The 25095-nt window shown below is 47.6% G+C and overlaps 1 protein-coding gene across 3 annotated transcripts in view; it reads left to right on the forward strand.

The window, feature by feature from the left end:
* The window catches only part of OVOL2 (ovo like zinc finger 2), a 35444-nt gene that overhangs the window by 8069 nt on the left and 2280 nt on the right, over positions 1–25095 (forward strand). For all 3 annotated transcript variants that reach the window (XM_053573633.1, XM_053573632.1, XM_053573634.1), the window contains one exon: positions 11756–11945. In XM_053573633.1, the coding sequence (XP_053429608.1) occupies positions 11756–11945 (190 nt within the window). The remainder of the gene's footprint in view (positions 1–11755; positions 11946–25095) is intronic.

Genomic DNA, 25095 nt, shown 5'->3' on the forward strand with positions numbered 1-25095 from the left:
TGGGACCACAGGAGCCCCCCACAACACCAGGCTATTTTTTTTTTTTTTTTTTTTGGTAGAGACAGAGTTTCACTTTACCACCCTCGGTAGAGTGCCATGACGTCACACGGCTCACAGCAACCTCCAGCTTTTGGACTTACGCGATTCTCTTGTCTCAGCCTCCCGAGCAGCTGGGACTACAGGCACCCGCTACAACGCCCGGCTATTTTTTGGTTGCGGTTTGGCCCAGGCCAGGTTCGAACCCGCTACCCTCAGTATATGGGGCCGGTGCCCTACTCACTGAGCCAAAGGCGCCACCCCAGGCTATTTTTTTTGTTGCAGTTGTTGTTTAGCAGGCCAGGGCTGGGTTGGAACCTGCCTGCCTCGGTGTGTGTGGCTGATACCCTAACCACTGTGTTACAGGTGCCAAGCCAAAAGAAAAAAATTTTTTTGTGTGTGCGTGATTTTTGGCCGGGGCTGGGTTTGAACCCGCCACCTCCAGCATATGGGACCGGCGCCCTACTCCTTGAGCCACAGGCGTCGCCCAAGAAAAAAATTTTTTTTTTTTTTTTTTTTTTTTTGTGGTTTTTGGCCGGGGCTGGGTTTGAACCCGCCACCTCCAGCATATGGGACCGGCGCCCTACTCCTTGAGCCACAGGCGTCGCCCAAGAAAAAAATTTTTTTTTTTTTTTTTTTTTTTTTGTGGTTTTTGGCCGGGGCTGGGTTTGAACCCGCCACCTCCGGCATATGGGACCAGCGCCCTACTCCTTGAGCTACAGGTGCCGCCCAAGAAAAAAATTTTTAAGCAGCAATATTGTCTGGGCACAGTGGCTCATGCCTGTAATCTTAGCACTTTGGGGGTCAAGGCAGGTGGATTGCTTGAGCTCAGGAGTTGGAGACCAGGCTAAGCAAGAGTGAGAACCCGTCTGTACAAAAAGTAGAAAAAGTAGCTGGGCATTGTGGCAGGCACCTGTAGTCCCAGCTACTCAGGAGGCTGAGGCAAGAGAATCGCTTGAGCGCAAGAGTTTGAGGTTGCTGTGAGCTATGACACCATAGCACTCCAGTCTGGGGAAACAGAGTGAGAGTCTGTCTCAAAAAAACTAAAAAATAAAAATAGCAATATTCCATATTAGCTGATGAATTTTCTTGGGTTTTCTTTCTTTTTTTTTTTTTTTTTCTGAGACAGAGTCTTACTCTATCGCCATTGGTAGAGTGCTGTAGCATCACAGCTCACAGCAGTCTCAGACTCTTAGGCTTAAGCTCTTCTCTTTTTTTTTTTTTTTTTTTTTTTTGCAGTTTTTGGCCAGAGCTGGGTTTGAACCCACCACCTCCGGCATATGGGGCCAGCGCCCTACTCCTTTGAACCACAGACACCACCCTTAAGCTCTTCTCTTGCCTCAGCCTCGCAAATAGCTGGGACTACAGGTGCCCACCACAATGCCCAGCTATTTTTTGTTGCAGTTGTCATTGTTGTTTAGCTGGCCCAGGCTGGGTTTGAACCCACCAGCCTAAGTGCATGTGGCCGGCACCATAACCACTGTGCTACGGGCGCTGAGCCTAGCTGATGTATTTTCATAGATAAATATTTCTCATCTACTGTTTGGTTTTCCAAGGGAAAGTTCATTTTGGAAAGGCAGAATAATATTTGATTAATTTTATTTACTTATATTTATAAATGAGGATGGTTGGCCAGAAAGAATTCTTTGATGGGCAATTAGTTATATCTAAGTACTGCCAGGAATCATGGATTTAAGTAATTTTTAAAGACCCATCCATTTTATATTTATAAGGGGAACATAAACTTCGTGCCCCTCTTCCCTTCCCCCACCTCATGACTTGCGCACCACTTTCCTGCCTGTATATTTGACCAACCAAACCTCTCTTTTCAACTCTAGATCCATCAGAGCCAGGGAACGCTTCCTCCTGGGCCTGGCACCCAGCGCAATAATGTGACCCATAAGGAATAAGTCAACAGAGAACAAGAATACAGGCAGGGGAGAAAGTCAACAGGAACACGCATTGGAGGAAAATATAGAGGAAAAGGCAGATGTGGAAAAATGCTTAGAATGGATGGTTGATAAAGATTAAACTAAATTAAAAGGGAGAAAAGAAATAGGAGAGCAATGTGGGTTAACTGCACCAAGTTTAAACTTGAATATAGGCAAAGCGAATTTTTTTTTTTTTTTGAGACAAAGTCTCACTATGTCACCCTCAATAGAGTGCTGTTGCATCATAGCTCACAGCAACTGCCAATTCCTGGGCTCAAGTGATCCTCATGTCTCAGCCTCCCAAGTAGCTTGGACTACAGGTGCCCGCCACAATGCCTGGCTAGTTTTTAAGAGATGGGGTCTCACTCTTGCTCAGGCTGGTCGTGAACTCCTGACTTCCAATAGTCCACTTGTCTTGGCCTCCCAGAGTGTTAGGATTACATGTGTGAGACACTATGCTCAGTCCTCAAAGTGAATTTTTATTGCTGGAAGGACTCTGGTTTAGCTGCAGACAACAGAATCCACTGTAGCTACTTTAAGCAGAGAAAGGCACTAAATGGGCTAAAGAAAGGTCAAGTTGAGCTCCCAGGCATGACTCTCAGAGCCACACAGCAGAATAAGTGGCTCCCTGCATTATGATGCTTCTGCTAATGCAGAGTGTAAAACAATTGCCTCCTGCCTACCTCTGTGCAAGCAGTTAACTTGGGGGGTTCAGATCTCCTGAAAGTGCTCGCTCCTTAGCTACAGGGCTCCTGGGAGATGCAGTTTCTAGCTCTCTGGCTTCTGCAGGATAGGAAGGCCCACCCCAGGAGGTGGGACAGATACTGGGCGTTCATCCCATCCATAGGATCCACTACAGGATCTCCTTACTTTCAGGGTGAGAAGGGTAAATCCCAGAGAGTTTTTGTTGACTTCCTCATGGTTGTTTGTGGCTAAGCTCAACCCAAGGATTCTTAATCTTTCAGCATTATTGTATTGCATTGTGGAATAAGGGTACCCTCCAAGATGGTAGCCACAGACAACATGTGGCTTTGACACCTTAGCCATTAGTGTCGACAGTCTGACGTTATGGAATCTGAAACTACTCCTCAGTAGATGTGGGGAGTAGTGGGGTGAGATGCGAGATGAACAATGGAGTTCATACCCGCGTCTCTTCATGTCTAGACCTGTGGATGTATCCTCAGGGAAGTGTAGACACAGGTTTTGCAGACAGTAGACTGAGACATTAAAAGTCTTAGTGTGGGGCCAGCTCTGAGGCTCACGCCTGTAATCCTAGCATTCTGGGAGGCCAAGGCAGGAGGATCCCTTGAGCTCAGTAGTTAGAGACCAACCTGGGAAAGAGCAAGACCCCCCCTGTCTCTACTAAAAATAGAAAAATTAGCCGGCTGTCATGACAAGTGCCTATAGTTTCAGCTACTGGGGAGGCCGAGGCAGGAGGATCACTTAAGCTGGAGAGTTTAAGGTTACTGTGAGCTAGACTGAGGCCATGGCACTCTAGCCTGGGCAGCAGAGTGAGACTCTGTCTCAAAAAAAAAAAAATCTTAGTGTGTGGGGGCAACTACAAGGCCTGTGGCCATGGGTAGGTTATATGTGTATCTCTTTGAACCTTAGTTTCTCCTTCTGGGTTATAAGGATATATTTCTTTAATCATCTCTGCATTTGAGGAGATTCTCCATTCTGCCTTGTTGGGAAGCTGTGATGAGGAAATAGTAGTGGGGACCAGGAGGGGAATCTGAATCCCAAAGGCATTGGGGGAATATAATTAACACATTTTGAGCATTCAAGCATAGTGGAAATCTTGCCCAATGGCCCAGAAGGTAGCCTTGGACTCAGAGCACACTTCTACAGGAAATAGGACCATTACTTCATTGGTCTGTTGGAAGCATCAATAGAAAATAAAACACTGCTCTTTTTTGTTGTTTTTTTCTTTAGACATTTGACAGGTAAGTGATCTTAGCAGCTTTGGAGTTGGTCAGAGGACCAGCTGAAGTCCCTGCTTCCCTGCATGCTCCTCAAATTTTCAGTAGCCCGGATACAAAAATAAGTTTGTATTTGCTGCAGAGCCTTGGTTTTTAGAAGAAGGCTTTGAGGAGAATTTTGCATATTTTTAAAAATGAAATCTGAGATCCTATGGGAAGCAGGACAGTGAGCAGAGAGGCACCACACCTTGGGGTTAGAGAGCTACTGGCTCTTTATCTTTCTTGCCCTCAAATAATTTCCAGATTGATGTCATTTCCCACCCACTAGAGGAGTTTCCCCACTTTGTTAATAAGCCTTTTGCAAAGTGTTAATTTTGGATTAAAGGTGAGAGTGTTAAGCTTTTGCAGAAGGTAGCATGGTGTGAAGCCACCCTGGCAGGACTGGAGCAGTACCTCATAATTAAATGTTAATTTACATATGCAAGTACATGAATAATGACCCTAAATGGAATGAGATCTGTGCATATTTTGGTATCAGCTTGGATCAGATTTCATTACCAAGGGAGATAGGCTACAGAGTTGAGGATGAAGAACAGGGGCCTTGTGGCTCAATCTGAATCTTAGAAAAAAATTAAGAAACAATAGATTTTGATGAATTATTTTCAATTTAGAATGACAGAATTTTGGAGCTGGTCTACTATAATAGGACTTATTGAGCGCCAGGTCCTTTTTAAATAGCTTTTCTTTTTGGGGGGAGAGTCTCACTCTGTCACCTTGGGTAGAGTGCCATGGGGTCAGCTGATCTCACAGCAACTTCAAACTCTTTCCTCCACCTCCCGAGTAGCTGGGACTACAGGCACCCTCCATGCCCAGCTAGTTTTTCTGTTTTAGTAAAGATGGGGTCTCACTCTTGCCAGGCTGGTCTCAAACTCTGGAGTTCTAGCAGTCCACCTGCTTTGACCTCCCAGAGTGCGAGGATTACAGGTTACAGCCACTACACTGGGCCTGCTTTTTATATTTAATTCCTTAATTTATTTCCAGGAGGCAAATGCCATTATTATCTGTGTTTTACAGGTGATGAAGTTAAGGCTTAGAGAGGTTAAGTACACGTAACTCACATATATCCCACAGCCTGTAAGTGCTGGTACAAGAATTAAGAAGCTGAAAAATAAAATCATCTCTTAGCTTCCTATACTGCTGAAAAGATCATCTACTAGCATTTTGTTTTACCTGTGGGGAAATTGTGACCTAGGGATGTTCTGTCCCACATCACACAAATAGCTAGGTCTAGGCTTTTATTCCCTCCTTCAGCATTCTTTGCTCTCTATTCCATCCACTTTTTTAAAATTTATTTTTTATTTGTTTATTTATTTTTGAGACAGAGTCTCATTATGTTGCCCTCGGTAGAGTGCTGTGGCGTCACAGCTCACAGCAACCTCAAACTCTTGGACTTAAGCAATTCTCTTGCCTTAGCCTCGTGAGTAGCTGGGATTACAGGTGCCCGCCACAACACCCTGCTACTTTTTGGTTGCAGTTGTCATTGTTTAGCAGGCCCCAGGCCGGGCTCGAATGCACCAGCTTTGGTGTATGTGGCCAGTGCCCTACTCACTGAGCTACGGGCACCAAGCCTATTCCACCTGCTTTATAACTTCTGTGACTAAGGTGTAACTAAGTTTGTTCTACTGGTAGAGTGAAAAAACAAGGAAAAATTGGTTAACTCTTTTTTGAACTTTTAGGAGGTAAAGCGTTGGGTATAAACCTATATAAACGCAGTCAGTGTGGCTCAGTGAGAAGACACATGATCCAGGGAAGGAGAACCAGACTTGTGGCCCATAGGACATCATCCTAGGAATCAGACGTGTCTTCTGTTTCACGCAACCTCTCCTGGGAGAGAATACTGAAATATGTGGCAGGCTGGTGTTCTGGAGAGATTCATATGTTTATTACTGTTCTAGTTAATCTATTCCTGCTTCACAAATAACCCCATACTTAATAGCTGACATAGTTTATTTTTTTAATTTTCAATTAGTATGAGGGTACAAACCATCAGGTTACGAAGTTTGCATTTGTTAGGTAAAGTCCCGCTTGTAGTTGTGTTCTGCATCCAGGAGGTGTGCCGTACACCCTTATATTGTACCCGTTAGGTGGGAGCACACCAATCCCCACCCCGCTCCCTTCTCCCTCCAACTTGAATTGAGTTTTTCTCTTATGTGGGCATGTATTAAATCATCTACTGGCTTTGTATTAGTGTTGAGTACATCGGATACTTGTTTTTCCATTCTTGTGATACTTTACTAAGAAGAATGTGTTTCAACTCCATCCAGGTTAATACAAAAGATGTAATGTTCTCATCTTTTTTTAAGGCTGAATAGAATTCCATATTATACATATACAACAGTTTGTTTGTTTGTTTGTTTGTAGACAGTCTCACTTTACTGCCCTCAGGAGAGTGCCGTGGGGTCACATGGCTCACAGCAACCTCCAGCTCTTGGGCTTACGCGATTCTCTTGCCTCAGCCTCCCAAGTAGCTGGGACTACAGGCGCCCGCCACAACGCCCAGCTATTTTTTGTTACAGTTTGGCCGGGGCTGGGTTTGAACCCGCCACCCTCGGTATATGGGGCCAGCGCCCTACTCACTGAGCCACAGGCGCTGCCCTATACCACAGTTTGTTAATCCATTCCTGGGTTGATGGGCACTTAGGTTGTTTCCACATCTTGGTTTTTATAACTTTTTTCTTTTTCTTTTTTTTTTTTGTTAAGAGACAGAGTCTCACTTTATTACCCACGGTAGAGTAATATGCCGTCACAACTCACAGCAACCTTCAGCTCTTGGGCTTAGGCCATTCTCTTGCTTCAGTAGTTGGGACTACAGGCGCCTGCCACAACGCCTGGCTGTTTTTGTTGTTGTTGTTGCAGTTTGGCCGGGATTTGAACCTGCCACCTTTGGTATATGAGGCCGGCACCCTACTCACTGAGCCATAGGCGCTGCCCCCCAGTGATTATCAATTGAGCTGACATAAACAATCTAGTGCAAATGTCCTTATGATAAAATGACTTTTTTTTCTTCTCAGTAGATGCCTACTAATGGGATTGCAGGATCAAATGGAAGGTCTATTTTGAGTTCTTTGAGGATTCTCCATACTTCTTTCCAAAGAGGCTGTATAGGTTTGCAGTCCCACCGACAGTGTAAAAGTGTTTACTTCTCTCCACATCCATGCCCGCATCTGCAGCTTTTGGACTTTGTGATGTAGGCTGTTCTTACAGGGGTTAGGTTATAGCTCAAGGTGGTTTTGATTTGCATTTCTCTGATGATCAGGGATGATAAAGATTTTTTTCATGTATTTGTTGGTCCTCTTCAGAGAAGGCTCTGTTCATGTCTCTTGCTCAGTGGTAGATGGGATTTGTTTATGTTTTTGTTGATTAGTTTGAGTTCTCTATATAGTCTAGTTACCAACCCTTTGTCAGATTCATGACATGCAAGTATCTTTTCCCATTCTGAAGGTTGTGAAATAGTTTACTTATTTTTATTTTTTTTAATTTTTATTTATTTAGTTAGTTTTTTGAGACAGAGTCTCAAACTGTTGCCTTGCGTAGAGTGCCTTGGCGTCACAGCTCACAGCAACTCTAACTCTTGGGCTTAAGCAAGTCTCTTGCCTCAGCTTCCCAAGTAACTGGAGACTACAGGTGCCCACCGCAATGCCTGGCAATTTTTTTATTTTTTTGCAGTTTTTATTGGGGCTGGGTTTGAACCCCGCCACCTCTGGCATATGGAGCCAGTACCCTACTCCTTTGAGCCATAGGCACTGCCCCTGACTATTTTTTTGTTGCAGTTGTCATTGTTGATTTTAGCTGGCCCAAGCCCGGTTCGAACCCGCCAGCCTCGGTGTATGTGGCCGGCACCCTACCCACTGAGCTACAGCTGCCACCAAGTGAAATAGTTTATTATTGTTCCTTCCACTTCTGAGGAAAGACTGGATTCTGCTGGGTGGTTCTTGCCTGGTTTTTCTCATGTGGTTGCAGTTAGATGGGGGCTGGGACAGGGGTCTTCTCTTGCTTGACTGGGCTAGAATCCACTAGAGCTCACTCCCATGCTGGAAGCTGACACTTGAACTATCTCTTGCCTGTTACTTTTGTCCAGACGCTTTGATGGTACAATTCTGCTAGCATTTTTAAATCAGTCCCTATTGATGGACATATAGGTAGTTTCTAGTCTTTTGCTATTACAGACCAAATTTCAAGGCACACGACATGTGAAGTATGCTTTTTGTTAAGCATTTAAGAATTTACCTTACAAATATTCCTTCCTTTCTGAAAAGCAGAATAATTTGGTATAAGCTGCTTCATCAGCCATGTGATTAAACTTGCATCTTCTTTCAACAAGGCTCTCTTAAGGTTTCAAATATATGTAATTTATTAATGTCTGTGGCTAGGTTGGTCATAAGCATGGCAACCAGGGCTTCAGGAATCTGAGGATATACTGCAGGGTGAATTCCCTAAATGAGCCACCTCAGTCTCTAACCCCATTCCTCATTTCCATTTTCTTCTCTGTTTTATTTATTTTATTTTTATTTATTTGTTTAGAGACAGAGTCTCAAGCTGTCACTGGTAGAGTTTCATGGCATCATAGCTCACAGCAACCTCCAACTCTTGGGCTCAAGCAATCCTTTTGCCTCAGTTTTTCTATTTTTAGTAGAGATGGGGTCTCGCTTTTTGCTCAGGCTCGTCTCGAACCCATGAGCTCAGGCAATCCACCCACCTTGGCCTCCCAGAGTGCTAGGATTACAGGCAAAAGCCACTGTGCCAGCTTTTTCTCCTGTTTTAAAAAGCTTTTGTATCTTAGTCAGATGATCCTCTGGCCCTGCACTCCCTTAAATTATCACTAATTTCCCTTCCCTGAACCCTTTAAGATTGTATTCTTTCCAGACAAAACAATGCCAGAGATTTGAGATGTTCGCTGTAGACTGTAACAGAAGGTATCTATATTACATGAAGAACCTTTAAAAAATAGGAATTTACCTAAAACAGTTAAAGGAAATAAGAGCTTGAGGGCCGCTAGCAGTGGCTAATCCTAGCGTTTGGGAGGCCGAGACTGGTGGATTGCCTGAGCTCACGGGTTCGAGACCAGTCTGAGCCAGAATGAAATAGCCAGGTGTTGTGGTGAGTGCCTGTAGTCCCAGCTACTCAGGAGGCTGAGGCAAGAGAATCACTTGAGCCCAAGAGTTTGAGGTTGCTATGAGCTATGATGCCAACGCACTCTACCGAGGGTGACAAAATAAGACTCTGTCTCAAAAAAAAAAAAAAAAAAAGAAAAGAAAAGAAGAAAAAAAAGGAAACAAGAGCTCAGGTCTTAGCTATGACTAGAAAGTCTTTGGGCACATTTGGGAAGACTTCCTAAAGAAAGTTCTAGCTTTTTACCTGGAATTAATTTTTAATTAATTGGAGCTATTAAGTCCAGTTGCCTACATCCAATTTCATTGGCCCTACCTCCCTCTCAAATGTCCTATAGCTGGGTAGATTTGGCTGTAAGAAGATCAGAGTTCTTATGTTGGCCATAGTTCGTCTTTTCATACTTTTTCCAGGGAGACAATGGCAGGATGGGAATTGCTAGGCGTGGAAATAGAAAGCCTTGTGCACAGTAGGGTGTCCCACATGCTGAGGGCCAGGGCCTCCCCCTTGGGGGATTGTGGGGAGTGGAGCCAGCAGCCAGTTCTGGGGGAGTGAGGCAGTTAGGGATCCAGGATAAACACCCACTGGGTCACTGAACTCAACCCCTGTCTTACTTTGTCTTCCTTGGCCCCCTCTTGCCCTCTGACCATATTATGGCTCCATTGGGGGCCCCAAGGTAGACCCCTAAGAGGACCCTGCCCTCAGCTACCACCGCTTTCTTCATCAGTTCTCCCAGGATTAGGTCAGCCACCCAGTTCCCATCCCACCCCGTCCTCTCCTGGAATCTTCTTAGCTGTCCTCCTCTATTCCTCGTCATCTTTGCCTGCCTGACGAGCTCACTTCCTCTGGAAGCGTCCTCCAGGTCGGGGTGGGTGCTCTACCAGGTGCCCCTTGCACTCTGGGCCTCCCAGATGTCACCAGCTGCAGTGACTGTGCTGCCTCCAGCTCTGAGCACAGGGCTGCCTCAGGCGGAGCAGGCCCTTGCCAGTGTTCGCTGAGGCACCATTAAGCTGTAGGCAAATGAGCATGAGCTGGTGGGGAAGGCCACCTGGAAACTCCATTCCTGGGTCTTGTGCCTTTCTTGAGTCTCTTTGCATCCTGCCACCTGCTCCCAGATGCCTGTCAACACTTGCCGACTGGGCACTGGCCCTCAGGGAGGCTTAAGGCATGAGAGGCGGGGATGTGAGTGCTCTCAAGGTGTTGAGTGGAAGTGTGTGCATAACTACCCTGAAAGGAGATGGGATGGAGTACCAACTCTTGAGGGCTGGCGCTCTGACCCCACCTATCAAGTGTGGTGCATGGACTTGCCAAAGTGGCATCTTGGGCAGTGGTTAGAAATGTAGCACCACAGACCCCACCAGACTTCCTAGATCAGAACCTGCATTTTAACAAGGGGGAGGTGTGGGCTTGATGGTGTCTGCGATGCATTGGTCTAAGTGGGACAGAGTGCCCTTTTGGCATGGGCCCAGTATTTGGAGAAGGCTGTGGCAGTGAGGGAACAATTGAGCTGGGCCTTAGGTGAGGGCAGTGCCCAGGGTGGAAGAAAGGAGGAATGTATTTGCAGCCCTGTGAGTGTGGAGCCAGGAAAGGGCCAATCTTCTTGTTAGTGATGTTTAGATGAAAATAAATATTTTTAGGCCTTTTTATGAACAGAATTTTGGCAGAGCAATTGGATCTATCTTAAGGGATCTGAATTGGTAACCTTTGAATATTTAGATCTGGCATTTTCCATCACATAGATACAGATTCAGTTTTTTGCCTTACAGGCAGCACTGGGCAGGGAGTCCAGATATTGGGATTTAGTTGTGGCTTTGCTGATAGTGAAGCTATAGGACCTCACTCTCCAAAATGATAGTTTTATGTGTCCGTGATTTTATGGGTCAAGAACTGGGGCCTGGCTAGTGGCGCAGCCCCACCCTGGGGTCACTCACTCAATTCGCAGCAGTCCTGGGTTGGGCTGGAAGGTCCAGTGAGGCTTTGGTTGTATCTGGCCCCTTGGTGCTCCTCCACATGGCCTCTGGCTCTCCACACAGGTAGCTTGGGCTTCCTCACAGCATGGCAGCCTTGGATTTCTTAACATGGCACTTGGGTTCCAAGAGAGTGGAAGTGGAGGCCGCAAGGTCTCTCAAGACTTGGAACTGACTCGTCATTACTGCACTCTATTGGTCCAAGCTCTGCCCGGATCCACAGAGAGGGGAAATCATCTCCATCCCTAGGATGGAACAGCATGCAGGTTCAGGAAGGAAGGAATAGATTGTGGCTGTCTTTGGGGACTCTCTGTAACTGGCCTCATGATGTCATGAGGACCCAGATTCTTCTTCCTTCTGCTCTTCCACACTCAGCACATGCCTGTACCCACTGGTCCGAGGTGGCTATGGCGCTCTAGCCAGTAGGAAGGAGTGCAGAAGGAAGAGGGCACCATCCTTTCTCCTTCAGGAGCTTTCTGTTTCTTGGGCCAGGTGGTTGTGTGACCATGCCCGTTGCACAGTTGTTGTAAGACAAGGTGCCTAGCCAACAACCAGAAGTCGGGAGGAGCTGCAGCTGCTGTATCTGCTTCCCCAAAGCCAACACCACTTGGATCTTTTAGAGGGCAGGAGCTGCAGACAACCCAGGCCTAGAGACACAGGGCGGTGGGTCTCCCTCGCGAGCCCACTGGGGCATGCCCACCTGCACAGGTTCCCTCATGGCCTCTTTTTGTCCCAGTTCACCACAGGCACGTGCGGTGACTCGGAGGCCCACAGCTGTGACCTGTGTGGCAAGGGCTTCCGCTTGCAGCGAATGCTCAACCGTCACCTCAAGTGCCACAACCAGGTAAAGAGGCACCTGTGCACCTTCTGCGGCAAGGGCTTCAATGACACCTTCGACCTGAAGAGACACGTCCGCACACACACAGGTGAGCAGGGCCACGCGCTCTGCGCTTGGTCTCCTTATCTGGCCAAGGGCTCCCGTTCCTTTCACACCGAAGAATCAAGTGGGGCGTGTGGGAATGTTGTATTTCTGGATGGGGCTTTTGCTTGTTCCCCCAGTCAGGGTTCACCTCCTGACTTTGCCACTTGCTGGCTGTGTCACCTTGGGCAGGAAAGCCAGCTCTCATAGCTTGTTTTCTGCCCCTGCAAAATGGACATGATGATATGAGGTTTTTTGTTTGTTTGTTTGTTTGAGACAGAGTCTAATTCTGTCGCCCTCAGTTGAGTGCTATGGCTGTCACAGCTCACAGCAACCTCAAACTCTTGGGCTTAAGTGATTCTCTTGCCTCAGCCTCCCGAGTAGCTGGGACTACAGCGCCCCCCACCCCCAACACCCTGCTATTTTTTATTGTTGTTTGGCCCTGCGGGCTGGGTTTGAACCAGCCAGCCCCGATGTATGTGGCCAGCGCTTTAGCCACTAAGCTATAGGCACCGAGCCAGATGATATGAGGTCTAGTGAGGCTCAAAAATAAGTCACTGGCTGGAAGTGTTCTGACTGTGCATGACACAAATACTGGCAATGTCATGGCTCAACTTCTTACCTGCTGGAATGTGGTTCTTGTGGTCCCACAAGAATTTTATGCTGCTCTCTGGGGAGCCAGCCTATCTCATGGTGGCATCATGTTCCTCCTGAGGGTGAGAAGGAAATGCTCAGGTTCCTCCAAGCTGAGCCTCCTGCATGAACCTTATAGGCAACATCCCACTTCCCTCCAACCTTCCTGTGTCTCCTGACATATGAAATGTGGGTCTGGATGCTCACTGCTCCGTTTCACAGTGTCCTGGGGGTGCCCTTTGGCCTCCCTCCCAAGCCTGCCGATTGGCCAGGTCTTATCACTTTGATCTTAGAAACATCTGGCCTCCAAGCCTATCTACTTGAGCCCCGTAGTCCATACTTGTGCCAGAGTGATACCTTGAGGAGAATTTGAAGGATGCCACATCCCTGCTGGGAAATCCCCAACTCTGGACAAAATGAAATCCAGACTCTGTGTCTCTCATCTTGAGGGCATCATGCAAAGCCACCGCAGTCTGGGTCCCCTTTTCAAAGCCTGGCCCAGCCCATTTCATCCTGTCACAGCCCACCTGAGATTACCCAGTCCATCCCGACCCACCTCACCTCATCAAAGCCGCTACTCACCCTCGACAGCCTCCTGATCGGTGCTTCAAGCCCTTGCAGAGGTTGGGGTTTCCCCTGGCATTTGGTGGGGGTGGGAAAGTGCCAACGCCTCTCTCCAGATGGAGTTCGCACCTATGCAGCCCACAGGGCCTTTCTCACATCCTCTGTTTCCATTTTGTTTTGTAGTTTACTCATGCCTGTTGTTCTTGGAGTACTGGCCATGGGCTGCGTCCCACGCCTGGGAAGTGTGCCCTCCACCTTAGAGAGTAGGTTGGCATCCTAAAAGATTTCTTTTTATCTTTTTTTGGGGGGGGGAGTGAAAGAGGCTCACTCTGTTCTCCTGGGTAGAGTGCCATGGCATCATCGTAGCTTACAGCAACCTCAAACTTTTGGGCTCAATCAATCCTCCTGCCTCAGCCTCCTAAGCAGCTGGGACTACAGGCACTCACCACCATGCCTGGATAGTTTTTCTATTTTTAGTAGAGACAGGGTGTCTCTTGCTCAGGCTGGTCTCAAACTCCTGAGCTTAAGCAATCCACCCACCTCAGCCTCCCACTTTTTTCCTTTTTTTTTTTCCTTGCAGTTTTTGGTCGGGGCTGGGCTTGAACCCGCCACCTTGGGCATATGGGGCCAGCACCCCACTCCTTTGAGCCACAGGTGCCACCCCCACTTTTTTCCTTTTTTAAAACTCTTCAATGTGAACTTTTCATTTCAGTGTAACATACATCCAGCAAAGTGCACAGATCTCAAGTGCTTAGATCAGTGGATTTAGGAAGTTCACTCCCTGAAATGAGGAGCCAGACCAAAAACAGACTCTGTCCAGCCCCCAGAAGTCATTGTCCTTTCTGGTCACCCCCCTTCTTCCCTCCAAGAGAAACCATCATGACTTCTCACAGCATGGATTATGTTACATATTTTCGAACGTGAGGTGAAAGGAATCCTGTAGTGCCATGGTTCCCAACCTGTTCATGGTTTGTTAGGAACCTGGCCACACTGCAGGGGGTGAGCAGGGGTGAGCAAGGGAAGACTCATCTGATTTATAGCCCAGCCACTCCCCATCACACACATCACCGCCTGAACTCCGCTCCTGTCAGATCAGCAGCAGTTTTAGATTCTCAGAGGGGCCCGAGCCCTGCTGTAAACTGCGCATGTGACGGATCCAGGTCATGTGCTCCTCATGAGAATCTAGTGCCTGATGATCGGAGGTGGAGCTGAGGTGGTGATGCTAGCGCTGCGACCATCTAGTTGTAGGAAAACAAGCTCAGGGCCCCCCACTGATTCTGCATTATGGTGAGTTGTATAATAATTTCATCATATATTACAACGAAATAATAGAAAGAAAGTGTACAATAAATGTAATGTGTTTGAATCATCCTGAAACCATGGCCCCTGTCCACAGAAAAATTGTCTTCTGTGAAACTGGTCCCTGGGGCCAAAAAGACTAGGGATTGCTGCAATAGTGTGTACTCTTTAGGGTCTGGCTGTAAAGCTTCTGTTTTTAATCCCGAGCACCAGGGAATCAGTAGAGGTTGACCTCTGAAGGGCCAGGCTGTCCATGAAGTTGGGGTGGGGAGAATGCTTAGGAAATGACAGGGCTATGGGGCGTTCTGTAGGCTGGTGGGTCCTGAGGCTGCTTCTGGGCTTATTAAGTGGCTTGTCATTGGCTGCCCTGGAGAGTTTCTCATCTCTTCATCTCTGGGCATGTCCTGGAGATGTTTCTTCTGCTCCTCACTTGGTGGACTCTGTGGTCACTCCCCAACCCTGGCCTCTAGGACAAAGTGAAGGGGGCTCACGGAGCATGGCCAGCTGGAGCTGACAGAGTGACTGGGTCAATTCTTCACTCACGGGGACCAGGGGAAGTACTAGTTGAGTAGATAACAAGCTGAACAGGTGTGTAGTGGTGAAGACCTGCAGATCTGGGTTAACTGACAGTGAGACTTTCTCTAAGTTACTTACCTTTTTTTTTTTTTCTTTTTTTGTAGAGACAGAGTGTCACTTTATGGCCCTCGGGTAGAGTGCCATGGCATCACACAGCTTACAGCAACCTCCAACTCCTGGGCTTAAGCGATTCTCTTGCCTCAGCCTCCCGAGTAGCTGGGACTACAGGCGCCCGCCACAACGCCCAGCTATTTTTTGGTTGCAGTTCAGCCGGGGCCGGGTTTGAACCCGCCACCCTCGGTATATGGGGCCGGCGCCTTACCGACTGAGCCACAGGTGCCGCCCAAGTTACTTACCTTTTCACCTTAGTTTTTCCATCTCTAAAGTGGGCATGATGATTTTAATTCCTCAGGGCTCCCACCTGGTTGTGAGGTTTGGGTATAAAAATTATATATAAAGTGTTTCGTACATTTTACGTGCTTAGTAAATATTAATTACTAGTAGCAATGGAAATCGCAATAATAAGCAGAGGTTACCTGAGGACATGAGGTGAAACAGGCCGTGGGAACCAGCTCCGTGCTCATGGAGATCTCAGCCAACATAGGGAGAAATAACTCAGACTGAGTATGACACAGTGAAAACAGCAGACGTGCCAGACAGAAGAAAAAGTGGCACATACCAGTGGAGAGTTCTGGAAGGTACATTATTTCTGACAGCGTTCAGGGAGACTTCTCAGAGGAGGTGGCCTTTTAGTTGGGCCTGGAGGGATGAGCGAGGTTTCTACAGCCAGACAGAGAGGAAGGGCATTGCAGATGGGGAGTGTCTTAGTTTGGGTTGCCCCAGAAGCAGACCGTGACACAAGGATTGGGTGCAAGCAGTTTATGTGGGACATGATCCCAGGAAGCACAGCGAGGGGGCAGGGAGGGAAGACAGCCAATCAGAGCATATTAACAAGTAGTTATCCCTGTGGGCTACCAAGGCACGATCCTGATAGGGACCCTCTAAAGAACCACGTGTAACGCATCCCAGGTTGCTCTATTAATTCCCATTCTTCCTTGCTTGAAGGTCCAAGGTCCGAGGACTCTCAACTCCTAAACTCCCCCTCCACCTGTCCCATCCTGTCTTGTTCCCGGGGAGCATCCTTGGGCACAGGGATGCAGGAGATGAGATGAACTGTGGTGAGCTGAAGGATCCAGATAGGGTGTTGACAGCGTCTGCCTGGGAGGCAGAAGAGTGAGCAAGAGAGAAGCGTAGCTGGGCGGAGACTGGGAGACCTTTCAGAAGGTCACACAGCTCCTTCAGAGGGAAGCCAGCTGAGCATCGTCCCTGGCCTTCATGCCAGGCCCTCCGCGTGTATCCTGTCATCTCAAACTACCCCAAGCAGTCAGTGCTATCATTACTCCCATTTCACAGGTGAGGAAACCAGGCTCAGGGCGCTCAGACGGCCCGTACCGGGTGAGGCTGGCACCATCCCTGGCTGCTTCCAGACTCTGTGCTCTTCCCTTGCCCCCTTTGCTTCCCAGCACTTTCCTCAGCACCTCCCTGAGGCAGGGGCCTCACCAGCCTGCCCCACTGTTGCTTCTGGAGGAAGGTGAGAAACAGAAGCTCAGACCTGTCGCGACCCACACACTCCAGGTTGGGGTTTGTGGATTGACAAGAAGCCTGTGAGGCAAGTAGGTTCAGTGGTGCCAAGATGTCCTCTGCCCACAGAGTGACCCCAGCCTGGTGTCTCAGGTTTTTTCCATCATCACAATTTTGACTCTTAAAATGATTAGCAAATAGAATAATGGAAGTGTTTTGGAGCTGCTCCCCCTGCCTTGATCTGTTTTCTGATGGAGATGAGATGTGCCTCCAAGTAATACTGGACCAGAAAGAGGATCCTGGGGCTTCTTGATACATCAGCTGATGTCAAACTCTGGGTGCCACACTGCCCTGAGCTGGGGGGACAGGCCAGCTCCACATCCTAAGCGCTATACAGTCAGTACCAAGAGCAAAAATGTGGGGTTCTCAGACATCTTTTTAGTTCATGTGAACCAACCTCACTGGCTCCAAAAGAGCTCATCAGAATTCAAGGATTCAGTGGGAATTTGGTCTCATCCTTGGATTGAGCTGTGAGTGCTGGGTTTTTGCTATTAGCTATAAGTAATGTATTTAAGCCAGAAACAAAGATATAAACACTTAATATAAATACAACAGACAGTTGTGTGAGGTTTGTTTACATCGGTTAGACCAGGCTGTGACCAATTAAAATTAAAGACTCATCTGGGACCCCAGAATACAAAGTTGGAGAATCATAGCTATGATACAGATGAAGTGGCCACAACAGTGGAACAGAAAATCAGGACTGGGCGGTGCCTGTGGCTCAAGGAGTAGGGCTCCGGTCCCATATGCTGGAGGTGGCGGGTTCGGGCCCAGCCCTGGCCAAAAACCACAAAAAAAAAAAAAAAGAAAAAGAAAATCAGGACTGATCTGCAGCACCCTGCACCTCACTGCCCTACCACCCCCACACCCACCCCTGCCCTGGTTCAAATCTCTTCTTATCCCCTGCCACTGCTGAGGGAACAGGGCAGCTAAGGAAAGGCTCAGAACAAAGGAAGCATCTTGAAAAAGATCCAGGGAAACTAGAGCCTGAAAATGTCTTGCATTAATATCCAAGCAGATGAAAGGAAAGATCATAACTTCATTTTGGATACAATTTTCACCAAGAAAAGGTAGATCAGAAATGTGTGTGTCTGTGTGTGTATATGTTTGTGTGGGTATGTGAGAGAGAGAGAATATGATGGGAAGGGGGGGTTGTTAATCAAACAGCATCTGATTGAAGAATGAAAGAGGGAAACTAAGGGGGGCAGAAAAAACTTCATAACATTTTGTGAAAATATGTCAGCAAACAAGTGGCCTCTTGTTGTCTTAGGCTCCAGATTGTCTTAGGTCAGGTTCAAGTGTGGAGGAGGAGGGTGGTGGGGCAGGGCAGAGGCTGTGGTCTCAGCTGGAGTCCAGCCTCAGCCTCACTCTGGGGGCTCCGGAATGTGAATGGGCCCTAGTTGACCTGCTACATTTCAGGCTGTGTCTCCCCATCTCCCACTGACCAGGCACACCTGGTGTCCATTCCTTAGAGAAGAAACAGCCAGGTGCTGTTAGCTACCACCACACACTACTACTGGGGATGTTCAAGGACCCAGACCAGGGGTCTGGGTGGGGAACCAGCTGTACCCACTGCACATAATCCAAGGAGTTGCTCCATTACAGTGAAGCGGGCAGGATCTCTGTGGTCAATGTGGGGAATGATGCTGCTGACCCAACTCAAGTCAAAATAGAGAGAGGGAGAACTGAATGTATATTCAGTTTCCAGCACAGGAAAAACATCATGAGCCTGTTTTTATAGAATATTCTTTTAGATTTATTTAAGTATTTTAGGTTGAACCAGCTGGGATGCTTCCTAAGAATGGTTATCCACTGAAGTAAATGATTTGCTTTGGGGTAGGGAGGGGAGACCTGTATTTTAGAGTAAGGAATAATAACCAGCACTTGCATGCGTCAGACTCTTCCCCGAGTGTCCACACCGCCCTGCCCGATGTGTGGTCGGCAGGTCAGCAGCACTGGGGGTGTGCAGGCCATGCAGAAACACGTTTAGGGAGTGCCCCTGTGTGTCAGGCTCAGTCAAGTACAGCATTTATGGACAGTATTTTATTTTGCTCATTTGTAAGATGACTACTTTGTAAAAGATGTCAGACAATATTAAAAGCTATATTAAAGAAAGTAAGCCACTATAGAAAGTTGAGTGAGGTTCCCGGTTCAGCCTTAGGAGGAACCCATGTTGGTTACGACTACATGCCACTCCTGTGGGAGCTGCTGGGTTTCATGGAGAAGCTGAGAAATTCAGATTATCGGACTAGGGGGCTGGGGGGCTGCATTGTGGCCTGTGAGGACAGGGGTTGCCTCTTGCCTTATCTTCTTCCATAAGTGGCTACAATGAGAGGGAGGAGAAGCCTAACAAATCCCATCTTGACTGAAGAAGAAAAAACAATGAGGCGTTTGTTTGGAGCCTGAAGGGAAGGACTAACTGGATTGGGAAAAATGCAGATTGGGAGTAGTTTGGAGTGCGGACAGAGGGAGGAAAAGAGTCAGGTGACCCCCCACCCTTCGTGGCCTGAATACTGTCCTGCAGCATTGCCTTGTCCAGTTATCAAACTGTCTCTCCTCATTGTTTTATATTTTTTATTTTCATTCTTTCTTAATGTATTTTAGGGCAAAAAAAAAAGAAAAAGATTAGGACTCTGTTTGCACTCCAAGCCCCAGTTTCGCTCCTGAAAGCAAACCCCACTATTCATTTTCTTCCCCCAGAAGTTTTTAATGCACGTTGCTTTTTTGTGTAATTTATATTTTGGAACTTGTTTTGCATCTGCATAGGTAGACACACCTCACTCTTTTTAATTTAAATGTCAGAGCATTTCTTAATATGAAATCATGACAAAATTTCCAACATGGAGGCTCGGTGCTTTTCCTGCTCCCCAGGTGATATTTTGTGTGTCCTTTGCCTACCTGTGTGACTCTTTTGTGGGACAATTTCCCAGAAGTGTAATTTCTGGGCCAAAGGGTAGACACATTACAATTCTTAATGGACATTTCCACATTGCCTTCCAAGGAGGTTACGGTGTACGTGTCCACACCCTCAGGAAGGCCTATAAAAATCTACATTTGGATAAAGTTCAATAAAGGAACAGCTGGCTAAGCTCAGTGGCTCATGCCTATAAATCCCAGCACTCTGGGAGGCCAACGCAGGTGGATTGCCTGAGCTCACAGACAAGCTTGAGCCAGAGCGAGAGTGAGACCCTGTCTCTGTGTTGTGGTGGTGTAGTCCCAGCTGTGATTCCATGGCACTCTACCCAGGAAGACCCAGGAGGGCAACAAAGTGAGACTCTTTCTCAAAAAAAACCAAAAAATAAAGGAGCAGCTGAGCTAACCAGAAAGTCCCCAAAATGAAGAATTTTCTTTGGGACTTCTGATATAGAGATTATATTTGCTCTATAGGATTAGGATTAGAAAATTTGAAAAGAAGAAACCCTTTTTGATAACCCGGCGAACAATATTTTTTGCACGAGGTGATACAAAGCAGTGGTACAATACCCTCAAAGGTACATAGTTTTAAAAATTAGCTTTTTTATTATTGTGAAATAATGCCCCCCCCAAAGTGCTTACAAATATGAAACCTATACCTATAGGTTAAGCTTAGAAACAAACATAAACTGCTCACGTGCCCACAAGCCAGCTTATCAATGGGGCATGTTTGTGTTAGGTTGAGCTGGATCGTAAGCTCTTGAAGCTGAACCCCACTGAGAATGCAGCACAGCTTGGCTGATTCTTAGAGCAGCTATTTGAGGGCTAAGAATATGATCCCCACTTTACAGGTGGGGAGGGGGTCAAGCCACCTGCCCATGGACTCAGTTAATGAATGGCAGATCCCCAGACTCTGGTGCTTGTGTCAGTGTCTCTATCAGTAGGTTAATGATGTGTAGTGCACAGATGGTGCTTTTCAGTTCCCATAGCTTGCTTTTGATGCAGGCAAGATCGGCCTTTACTTGAGAGCATCATAATGGATGAGCCCTGATGTTTGGGGTAGTGGGAGTGGGGAGGTTGCTCAGCCTCAGTCCCTGCTGCCCAGGGCTCCTTTTGGCCCCCTCATTCCACTAAGTATGTGGGGGGTGAGAGTTCTCCAGGAGGGAGGGGCGTGTTCCCAAACCTCGAATGGGTTCCCCAAGGGGCTGCCCAGTGAGGGAGCAGCCATGGTGGTGTTTACCTGGTTGGGAAGGGGTGGCTAGGATGCAGAGCAGCACATTTTTGCAAAAGTCAGAAAAGCCGTCCCTTGGGCTTTTAGAGCCTACCACCTCCTCTCCATATCCATGTCTTAGTGTTCAAGCCAGGCTCAAATCTCACCCCCTCCCTGGTAGAAAGCCACAGGTGACTGTCATTCCATTCTCCACTGCTCCCTGGCTGCAGGGCTGTAAAATCTTCTAGCCTTTGCCATCCAGGCCTGCTGGTGCTCAGCCTGTAGAAAATGCTCAGCGGATGCGTTGAATGAAGAGAGGAAAGGCGTGACCCTGTGAATATGGGGCTGAGCTGTGGCCCGGCTGGCCTGTCCTAGGGGGCAGATAATCTTCCAGATCATCTTTGGGGGTAGGAGCCTTCACAATTTTGCAACATTAAAACCTGATGTAAGTGCCCTGATTTCCCCATGTTTTTGGTTTGGATGTTTTATTTATTTATTTATTTATTTTTTTTTTTTTGTAGAAACAGAGTTTCACTTTATTGCCCTCAGTAGAGTGCCGTGGCGTCACATAGCTCACAGCAACCTCCAACTCCTGGGCTTAGGCCATTCTCTTGCCTCAGCCTCCCGAGTAGCTGGGACTACAGGCGCCCGCCACAACACCCGGCTATTTTTTTGTTGCAGTTTGGCCGGGGCTGGGTTTGAACCCGCCACCCCTGGTATATGGGGCCGGCGCCCTGCTCACTGAGCCATAGGCGCCGCCCGGTTTGGATGTTTTAAAACAGCAGTGGGTTATTGCCATTCCCTGTTGAAAGGAGCCCGTGGTGAATTTCTGTTCAGTGAGCTGTGGGTTTGACATTAGGTTTGCCTCTTGATCTGCCAGGGTGGTGGGAGCCAGCTGTCACCACTGCACAGGTCCAAGGAGCACAAAGACTCAAAGTCTGCATTACAGTGCAAACACAAGAGCTCAGGCAAGCATCTCCTTAGGAAAGTTGTCTATAGCCTTTACCTATGTAGAAAACTGATCCCAAAGATGTGGCCTGTCTTTTCCATTTATTTAGTATTTTGATTTTTTAAAGAATGCCTTAAAATATTTTTTACCTCAGCCAGACGCTGTGGCTCACGCCCGTAGTCCTAACACTCTGGAATCCCGAGGTGGGTGGATTGCTTGAGCTCAAGAGTTCTACTGTTTCTACTAAAGATCCTGTTTCTACTAAGAACATGAAAAAACAAATGAGGGGCGGTGCCTGTGACTCAAAGGAGTAGGGCGTCAGCCCCATAGGCCAGAGGTGATGGGTTCAAACCCAGCCCCGGCCAAAAACCGTAAAAAAAAAAAGAGGCAAGAAGATCATTTGAGCCCAAGAATTCCAGGTTGCCATGAGCTATGATGATGCCATGCAACTCTACCCAGCGTGCAAAAAAATTCTTTGAGTTTTATGTTATGCCCTTAAATTTTATTTTATTTTATTTTTTTTTATTGTTGGGGATTCATTGAGGGTACAATAAGCCAGGTTACACTGATTGCAATTGTTAGGTAAAGTCCCTCTTGCAATCACATCTTGTCCCCATAAAGTGTGACATAAAGGCTGGGACCTCTCTCGTCTCACCTCAATCTCAGCCCTGGAATGGTTTTAAGAGAAAAGGTGGGAGGTCTGTTATCCCAAAGAGCCACAGTTCATGTGAAAATTATTGTTGATACTGGCAGGTGTTTGGGGATGGTGAGTAGTACAGGAAGGGACACAGTGGCCTTCCCACTACTTCAGACCTTCTCTCCAAATCGTCATGTTTATGTTTCTGAAACTGTCCATGCCCGGTGTATATGCCACATAGATGTACAGAGCGCTTGCTTATGCTTGGCAGTGTGATGCCCAGTCTCTTGAGGAACCTTTGTAAAATCTCCTACTCAGGGGCGGCGCCTGTGGCTCAGTCGGTAAGGCGCCGGCCCCATATACCGAGGGTGGCGGGTTCAAACCCGGCCCCAGCTGAACTGCAACCAAAAAATAGCCGGACGTTGTGGCGGGCGCCTGTAGTCCCAGCTACTGGGGAGGCTGAGGCAAGAGAGTCGCTTAAGCCCAGGAGTTGGAGGTTGCTGTGAGCTGTGTGATGCCATGGCACTCTACCGAGGGCCATAAAGTAAGACTCTGTCTCTACCAAAAAAAAAAATCTCCTGCTCAGGCCACACCCAGAGTAATTAAATATATTTATTAACCTTAAAGTATTAATGTGTGTGTGTGTGTGTATGTGTGTGCGCGCGCGTGCACGCACGCAGTTTGTTGAAAACATCAAGTGTCACAAGAAATTGTTGACAATGGGGCTGGGAGAAGGAGTGATGCATGATGCATTATTTTTTGCTTTAATGTTATTTTTCACCTTAAGCCTGAGAGTATAATATTTTTAGATTTAAACAACTACTTTTTTTCATGTAAAAATAAAATGCAGCTTCTTTAGCCCCAGCCTCCAACCTAGTGCTGGGGTTCCGGAGGCAGGCCCAGGAATCTGCATGGGGCTTCCCGCCCCTCCGGCGCTAGGTTCTGAGATGATCTGAGGTGATCTGGGTGCCCGTGCAGACCCATCCCAACCTTCTTTTTGATTGTGAGGCTCCTGTGCAGGGGCTCACTGGAGGAACAGTCTTTGCCAGTGGAGGACACTGGGTTGGGTGTGGTCTGAGGTCTCTTTCCTGCCACTGATTTACCTAATCTCAGTCAGGGCCATGACCAGACTCTTACAACCTGAATTGGTGGCCAGTTCAAACACTGGAATATCCAGGGATGTTCATCAAAAATATAGACTACTAGGCCAGGGGCAGTGGCTCACACCTATAATCTCAGCACTTTGGGAGGCTGAGGCAGGTGGATCACCTGAACTCAGAAGTTCAAGGCCAGTCTGAGCAAGAGTGAGACCTCTGTCTCTAAAAATAGAAAAACTACCTAGGCATTGTGGTGGGTGCCTATAGTCCCAGCTACTTGGGAGGCTGAGACAAGAGTATTGCTTGAGCCCAAGAGTTTGAGGTTGCTGTAAGCTATGATGCCAGGGCACTCTACCCAGAGCAACAGTGAGACTTTCCTTACCCTTACCCAGGCCTCCTGAGTGGGTCTTAGGATAAATGAATTAAGACTTTACTATACAGGTGATTTGGAGGCTCTAGCAAGTATGTAAAATATTCTTGAACTTATAGTCCAAACACACACACACGTTATATGCTTACATTTCTTTATTTTTTGGACAGAGTCTCACTTTGTCACATTAGCAGCATGCTGTGGCATCATAGCTCACAGCAACCTCAAACTCTTGGGGTCAAGTGATCTTCTTGCCTCATCTTCCCATGTAGCTGGGACTACAGGTGCCTGCCACAATGCCCAGCTAGTTTTTGAGATGGGTTCTCGCTCTTGCTCAGGCTGGTCTCGAACTCCTGAGCTCAGGCAGTCCACCTGCCTCAGGTTCCCAGAGTGCTGGGATTATAGATGTGAGCCACGTTGCCCAGCCCTTTATGCTTATATTTCTTTATCTGACATTCTTACTGAACACCGCCGGCGTGAGTGCCCAGTGACAGGGCTGAGCTCCCCAGTACATATCGTCAACTCTCAGCTAGAAGGGAAGACCCAAATTCTAAAGGCAGCACAAAATGGAGTTTGGAAATGGTTTTCCTAGGTATAGCAGATGCCATCAGTGTCCTGCTAATATCCTTTGTCCCTGCCATTTCTGGGCTCACCTGTCCAAGTTGCAGCTGCTCACCTTGCAGCCTGGGGAGCCCACACTGGGAGACTCAGTACCACCTGGCAGCAGCAGAGTCACTCTGATGGGCCTTGTGCATTGTCTCCCTGGCTGCCTGACAGGGTCGGGCCCCGTCGCCTGCCTCGGTAACTGGCTCCTTTCCCTCCCTGCCTCACTTTCAGGCTGCCTGGCAGGGTCGGGCCCCGGTCGCCTGCCTTGGTAACTGGCTCCTTTCCCTCCCTGCCTCACTGTCCCCGGCTGCCTGGCAGGGTCGGGCCCTGGTCGCCTGCCGCAGTAACTGGCTCCTTTCCCTCCCTGCCTCACTTCTTCATTCCTCACAGGGTGCGTCCTGGGATTGGCTCTCAGATAAACCACTTGTATTGGAATCTTTGTCTCCGGATCTCTTTCTGGTGAAACCCATACCAAATAAAATGAAAACAAGGTGTACTTTGCCCACTATAAAATAAAAACATTAAGCCATACACGTGGAAGAATAAGGATCTTCCTCCTTCAGGCAGGTGGTGTTTTCTGGCTGTGTTGGCATCCATTCATGTTAGGGTTGCTCCTGCACATTTGATCTCCTGCTCTAATCATTTCCTCGTGTTGCCGTGAA

This window comes from Nycticebus coucang, chromosome 21, assembly GCF_027406575.1.
Source record: "Nycticebus coucang isolate mNycCou1 chromosome 21, mNycCou1.pri, whole genome shotgun sequence".
Classification (NCBI taxonomy): domain Eukaryota; kingdom Metazoa; phylum Chordata; class Mammalia; order Primates; family Lorisidae; genus Nycticebus; species Nycticebus coucang.